The sequence below is a fragment of the Dendrobates tinctorius genome, unplaced genomic scaffold, assembly GCF_039654945.1.
Source record: "Dendrobates tinctorius isolate UK_male_01 unplaced genomic scaffold, ASM3965494v1 ptg000127l, whole genome shotgun sequence".
NCBI lineage: Eukaryota > Metazoa > Chordata > Amphibia > Anura > Dendrobatidae > Dendrobates > Dendrobates tinctorius.
In genome coordinates this window covers 5,772,190-5,779,671 of record NW_027361795.1, presented here as the reverse complement: position 1 = coordinate 5,779,671, position 7,482 = coordinate 5,772,190, and the positions used below count along the sequence as shown (strand labels likewise).

General features: G+C 47.0%; 1 protein-coding gene across 1 annotated transcript in view; it reads left to right on the top strand.

Annotated features, from left to right (window-relative positions):
* Positions 1–476: 476 nt before the first annotated feature.
* LOC141047389 (glutathione S-transferase Mu 4-like) overlaps positions 477–7,482 on the top strand; it is a 61,234-nt gene continuing 54,228 nt past the window's right edge. Inside the window, exons 1-3 of the mRNA XM_073542447.1 lie at positions 477–680; positions 764–839; positions 2,032–2,096. Of these exons, the coding sequence (XP_073398548.1) occupies positions 648–680; positions 764–839; positions 2,032–2,096 (174 nt within the window). The 5' untranslated portion in view covers positions 477–647. The remainder of the gene's footprint in view (positions 681–763; positions 840–2,031; positions 2,097–7,482) is intronic.

The window sequence follows — 7,482 nt, the reverse complement described above, 5'->3', positions numbered from 1 at the left end:
TCTTGCTTCTTCATGCCTCCCCGTCATCGCGCTCCTGCGCAGGCGTACTGATCTGCTCTGTTGAGTGAGAGCCAAGTACTGCAGTGCGCAGGAGCTGAGCCTCTCTGACCTTTCCCGGTGCCTGCGCACTGCAGTACTTTGCTCTCACTCAACAGAGCAGATCAGTACGCCTGCGCAGGAGCCGCGACACGAAGCAAGAGGACGCCATCGCATGAAGATGGGAGGCGCCAGACCTGGACCTGCGACACCCTTCTGACCACACCGTCCCAGACAGGTTCGCTTTAAGTTGGCAGTCAGCCTTCCCTGCTGGCTGATGTGTAGGGGTGCACTGCTTTCATGCTTCAGGACGATAGGACACTCTCACATAAGTATATGCAAGTAGCACAAATAATGACGCTTCCTAGCCTGACTGTTACCTAGCAACACTAAGCGCTGACCTGCAGAAGATGCCTCACCCTAGCCCACTGGAGCGCAGCCCTGTGCTATCGTCCAGTCACTTATCCTGAAGTCAACTTCCGGTGTGCGGCGAAGAGATCTGTGATTGGCTGGAATCCCAGCAGCTCCAGTCACGTGAACTGTTGATCCTGCTCCGACGTGCAGGGACTACGGTCAGAGTTCAGTGAGCGGTGACGGACGTTACTGGGAGGATGATGATTCTCGGCTACTGGGACATACGCGGGGTGAGAGGTGCACCACTAGTAATGGCTGCTGGCCTGTGCCAGGACGCCGCTCACACTACTGACATACACACTTGTTCCTGCAGCTCGGCCATGCGATCCGCCTGCTGCTGGAATACACCGGGACGCTCTATGAGGAGAAGCGCTATGTGGAAGGAGATGGTGAGGGCTGGGGGAGGAGGAGGCGTTTGGGCTGAGTGGTCCCGGTGCCGTGAGGTGGGAGGCACGGGGTCAGTGCCATTCCTGTGTGACCGATGCCCTCTGTTCTTTAGGCGATGTTCCCAGTATGCAGAAAATTTCTGCATGAAAACCGGACTTCTTCCCAGAAAACGCGTGTTTTTCCGCGCGTCCCCAGTCTCATAGAAAATAGCTAGAGATGCGGATTTTTCCACAAAATTAATCAACATGCTGCGTTTTTTACCGCAATGCGTTTTCTTTCGCGGAAAAAAACGCATCAATATGCACAAAAAGTGCAGAATTCATTAAAATGAATGGGATGCTTCTTGTAAGCATTTTTTAAGTGTTTTTTGCCGGTAAAAACGTGAAAAAACCGCTTACGTGGGTACACAGCCTTATGGTGTATGGAGGCGGCAGTGACTTGTAGGACGGGGACGGACAGACCGGCTCATAGCCGCTTACCTGTGGCTCCTGGGTATTCCGGCTCCTCTCACTGAGGTATCGGACCGTGTGGACGGCCAGTGATGTCTGCCCGGGATCCCACTCCTGGCCGGTTCAGCAGAATAGGACCGGTGCCTGGTTACCTGCAGTCTGTGCACATAATCCGGCAGATCCTGCTGGAGTCAGTGAAGCTGCGTCACCCCCTATTTTAAGAGAGGGGCGATGACCGGTGGCGCATAGGTCTTATTTCTGTCTGAATATGGAAGCCATTTCTTCACCAAGCTGATCTATTTAACCTGTGTCCGAGCCCCAATAGCCATGGCTTTAGCTTAGCCTGTGAGGAGACAGTCGCTCACCCCAGTTTTGGCAGCTTACATTTGGGGGCATTCTTCCCATCTGGCCAAGCTGTGTTTTAATTGAAGCTAGATCCCACCTGCACATTAATTTGTAGGCAGAGGCCCAGGAGAGGTCTTCTAGAGCTGACGGTGTCATGTATTTCTATGACGCTGCTGTGCTCTGCTCACGAGACCCACCGGCCCCTCCATGCATTGCGCTCCAATTTCTATCATTGTTTGAATACCCCCCTGAGTGTAGCTTACTGGAGCAGTGGAGCCTGCCAAAGCTAATATACTTTAAAAAGTGAATTTTGTAACCGTGGCCATGTGACATGAAAAATATCTAAATCTGCATGAATGTCATGTTTCTTTGTGACTAATTTGTTTGTGTCTCCACACAGCCCCAGACAATGAAAGAAGTCAGTGGACTGATGAAAAGGAGACGCTGGGTTTGGACTTTCCAAATGTACGTGGAGAAGGAAAAATATTTCTTGAAAATGAAATTACAGGAGTTGTTTAAATGCATTTACTATCATGGTCTATAGCAGAAATGCCTTTGAAAGCTAGTCTCACATGACCATGTCTATCACCAGCTTGTGTCCCGTACTCCAAATGCGAGGCTTAGTTTCCTCCTCAATATTATGGAACTTCACATATTCTATACCTCACAAGTCAGGAAAGGAAACATTATATGGGGTGCACAGCATGCACCACAGTACATTCTATCACACAGCATGGCATCCCTTTTCAACACAAACTTTTCCACACACACACTCCCTACACTACAGTCATCCTCACTATATGGTGCATACCACACACAATATAATGTCCCACACTCCCTCTAATGGCTCCCACAGTGCATTCACCCGCACAGAGTAGTTGCCCCACACACTACATTCTTCCACACACAGGGTGCACTCCACAGTACATTGCTCTACATTATAATGCCCCACAGAACATTCCTTCACACAGTATGGTGCCCCCCTCACACTGTATTCCTCCACACACAGCAAGGTGCATCCCATAGTATATTCCCCCACACACAGTATATTCCTTACAGTATAATGGGGCATATAGTCCTATCCACACAGTATAAGGCCTCTTTGACATGTCGTGATGTACAGGGAAAACCACTATTGGTGAGATCCGAGGTCTGTGTTCATGCGACATCCATATGTGACATCCATGTATCAATTTGCTTTCTGTGTGTCACATCCATGGACCTTCTGTCCAACACGTACCGGAGCCAGGGACAAGAAGGTACAGTTCGCGCTGATCCCAGGCGCTGGCTTCTGAAAGCAGCTTTCATCACGGTCTCCTTTTCTCCCTGAGATTAGCACGACCAGGCGACAATGATGGGAGTTGTATTCAGCAGCAGCCGGTTACCGCCAGTGTAAAATTAAGAATTAATTAAGCTGAGGGAAAACCACGGCTGGGGGCTGATGTTAATATTCTGGGAAAAAGCACAGTATCCCAAAAGGTTCCAAAGCTACTAAGAACAGGTCACAGATGTTTGCTTAGTCTTTACTGGTGAATTTATGGGGGACCCCAAGAAAAAAAATGACTGAGTTCCCCTGTATATTCAAACCAGTGAAGGCTAAACAGACAGCTGTGGTTTGATATTAGGAATGGGACAGAGATATTGCGCTCTTTCCCAGTATTGTGAGCTGATATCAAGCCCAGGGATTAGTAATGAAGGGGTGTCTGAGACTCCCCCATTACTAACCACTTTGTACGCTTTGAAATAAACAAACAGCAATAATCCTTTATTTGAAATAAAATAAAACACTCTGATTTTTATTTTTAAATGTCTAAAACAAAGTTACACCTTACGCCTAATCCATTGATCCATGTCCCCTGTGAAAAACAAATTCTCACGCTAGAGTTGATGTCAGTGATATAATTGGAGTTCATCACTATGAATCCTGCTCTGTTGTGAGTTCATTTTCCCCTCCGTCACTGAGGTCTGGTGAACTCCCTATTCTAGTGAAGGAAGGTAGTGAGCCTGATTATCAGGCACCTGGGACTAATGAAGACGATTGGCTGAGTGGAGTCTCTGACTGGATTTAAGGCAGCCTACGCCCTTTCTGCCCTGCGGGTGATTTCTCTGTGGACTCTTGGACACCTGTCTGATTCCTGCTCTCCTAAAGCTAGCATTTCTGTTTTGCCTTTTTGCATTTAAGATTTGTTTTTGTTTTTCTTGCTTTTTGGATTCTGCCACTCCCTGCTGGAGTGTGCAGTGTTCCGTGAGCTCTGTCTTCTGAAAGTACCTGAGTGCTGATTTTAGTTTTTGAAGCTTAGTTGCTTCAGGGCCATTTTTATATCAGCTTGTTGGCTTTTGTCTCTGATAGGGTTTTGGCAGGTTGCAGACAGCAGCCTTCCTATCCGTTCCTATCTAGGTAGTTTTGGGCCCCGTCTTTGCTCAGCCTGTCTTTCTGTCTGTGTAAGTGTTTTCATCTTGCTTCACCGTCATTATATGTGGGGGGCTGCCTATTGCTTTGGGGTCTGCTCTGGGGCAGTTAGATTTCCCCTTTCCTTCTTTAGGCCTATGTATCTCTCCGGCTGTGATCGAGGGGTCTAGGTCATCGTAGGAACCCCCCACGGCTACTGCCAGTTGTGTTGATAGGTTCAGGGGTCTGCAATCTGATAGTTGCCAACTTCTCTGGTTTTCTTGACTTAGCTAGCATTTCTGTTTTTGCCTCCTACGGTGACTCAATCATAACACTGCTCGCCTTATTCATGGCACCGCGAGACACCAATGCTGCACTATCATGTGCATCCCTATGTTTCTGCTGTATGGCAGGCTGAATGTTTGCATCATGCCAGCGCTCAGCCTGGTATCTAGATGTAGCAGAGCGACTTGTCAATGGGTAAATGAATTATCTTTGCGTCAGACAGGTGAGGGATAAGACTGTTTATTTAATTTTATTTTTTACAGAGGGCATGGGCTTCAATGGTTTAGCTGTAAAGGTAAGTATAACTTTGCTTTTTTTATTTTTCAATAAATGTGTGAAACGGGGGTGGGGGGCAATATCTCGCCTCTTCCCAAGCTATTAAAGGGGTTGTCCGGGCTTTTCACATAATCTCAGTACATATCTGGGCTGCAGAATTATGACAATAAGTAATTTACTTTCTGTCACTAGTTTGCACGGTTTTCTAGATATTCTGAACAGAACATCCAAGGGGGGGGGTGTTATGGCATTGAAATGAGAACTAGTCGTAACCTCCTACTCTACTCCAAACATGCCTTCTATAGCAACAACCCCACCCTCCATAGCTACAGTCCCTCCCCGTCCACATGAAGCAGCCCTCATCACACAGTAACAAATCCTCCCCCTCCAGCAGCCTCAGTGCAGAGAGCTGCTCCTCCCCCAGACACACACTGAACAGTTATCTATGGAAAGTGAAACTAGTGAGGAGTGAAAATCGTCCTGTATTCTGGGCCACTCCATGATTACAATACATAACTCATTATCAGTTATTCCTTCCCTCACTGTCCCAGGCTGCTGGCAGCAGTGAGAACAGACTGTGTGATGGCCAGTGATGGGGGTCTGCAGCTTCTAATCTGCACAGGGGATGGCAGTCACAGATGTAATCTGTTGTGTGACAAAGCCTCTGCTGTGTGAATGAGACAGCTCTGTGTCACTGATGTCTTCACACAGCAGCAGATTTGGTGGAGTGTATGTACGAAGCTCCACCAAACTCCCAGCAAGCTCCAGTGACCAGCACCACCCAGTGCCCACTCATTGGCTGGCAGTAAACTGCACCAGCACTCATCTTTATCATCATCCAGCATTGGAAAGAACACAGCAGTGATCCTGTATTTGTGAAAGCAGCACAATACATACATACACCCCCCAACACTTCACACTGTTACAGCTGCTGATTGGACAGGCTGCTCCCATCAGTATTTGTGTCATTAGAGACACAGTGCTCACACATACACTGCACCAAATCTGCTGCTGTGTGAAGACATCAGTGACACAGAGCTGTCTCATTCACACAGCAGAGGCTTTGTCACACAACAGATTACATCAGTGACTGCCATCCCCTGTGCAGACTAGAAGCTGCAGACCCCCATCACTGGCCATCACACAGTCTGTTCTCACTGCTGCCAGCAGCCTGGGACAGTGAGGGAAGGAATTACTGATAATGAGTTATGTATTGTAATCATGGAGTGGCCCAGAATACAGGACGATTTTCACTCCTCACTAGTTTCACTTTCCATAGATAACTGTTCAGTGTGTGTCTGGGGGAGGAGCAGCTCTCTGCACTGAGGCTGCTGGAGGGGGAGGATTTGTTACTGTTGATGAGGGCTGCTTCATGTGGACGGGGAGGGACTGTAGCTATGGAGGGTGGGGTTGTTGCTATAGAAGGCATGTTTGGAGTAGAGTAGGAGGTTACGACTAGTTCTCATTTCAATGCCATAACACCCCCCCCCCCTTGGACGTTCTGTTCAGAATATCTAGAAAACCGTGCAAACTAGTGACAGAAAGTAAATTACTTATCGTCATAATTCTGCAGCCCAGATATGTACTGAGATTATGTGAAAATCCCCGACAACCCCTTTAATATCAAGCCACAGCTGTCTGTTTAGCCTTTGCTGTTTTGAATTTGTGGGGACCCTATGTAGTTTATTTTTTGGGGGTCAACTGTAAATTCACCAGTAAAGGCTAAGCAAACAGCTATGCGCAGTTATCATTAGCCTGGAAACCTTTTGGAATATTGTCCCTTTTCCCAGATTAACATCAACCCCCAGCCCAGGGGCTTTCCCTCTTCCGGTTAAGAAAATTATGCTGGAGCCAAATGCTTTTTTTTTTTTTTTAAAGTCTTAATTCTTTTTGCACAGGAGGTATGCAGCTGCTGAATACAACTCGCATCATTGTCACCTGACTGTAACCGGAGTTAGTGGACAATATTCCGCGCTGCCGACAGAATGGAGACATATATCCCAGTATGGTACAGTAAGGTGGTGGTTTATTTCAACGCATTTCAAAGTACATAACTTTTTCTTCAGGAAAAATCACATGTATGATGCCATACTGGGATATACGTCTCCATTCTGTCGGCAACGCAGAATATTGTCTACTAACTCCCGTTACAGTCTGTCTTGCTGATTTTCTCCATTATATACGTCTTTAACAGCTTGAACAGGTGAGTTTAATCTGAGTGCTTAACTAACTGTATTTCTCGGATAAGACCCTGTTTGTGCTGATTTCTCCTACAGTTTCTTGGTTATCATTGTCACGTGGTCGTACTGATCACCGGGAGACCTGCCTTCCGGAGCCGGCGCCTGAGATCAGCACGTGCGGCACACATTTTGTCCATGCTGCTGATAAAAAAAAAAAAAAAAAACCTGACACGTCTAAAGGTTTTTCACACTGTCCATATGGAAAAACCTGACGTGACATTCTAAGGTCATGGAAACCCTGTCTTATGAGGAAAGGTTGCAGGATTTGGGAATGTTTAGTTTGCAAAAGAGAAGACTGAGAGGAGACTTAATAGCTGTCTACAAATATCTAAAGGGCTGTCACATTGTAGAAGGATCAACTTTATTCTCATTTGCACAAGGAAAGACTAGAAGCAATGGGATGAAACTGAATGGGAGGAGACACAGATTAGATATTAGAAAAAACTTTTTGACAGTTAGAGTGATCAATGAGTGGAACAGGCTGCCACGAGAAGTTGTGAGTTCTCCTTCAATGGAAGTCTTCAAACAGAGGCTGGACAGACATCTGACTGGGATGATTTAGCGAATCCTGCTTTGAGCAGGGGGTTGGACCAGATGGCCCAGGAGGTCCCTTCCAACTCTACGATTCTATGATTCTATAACCTAAAAGTCCTTGCTGGGT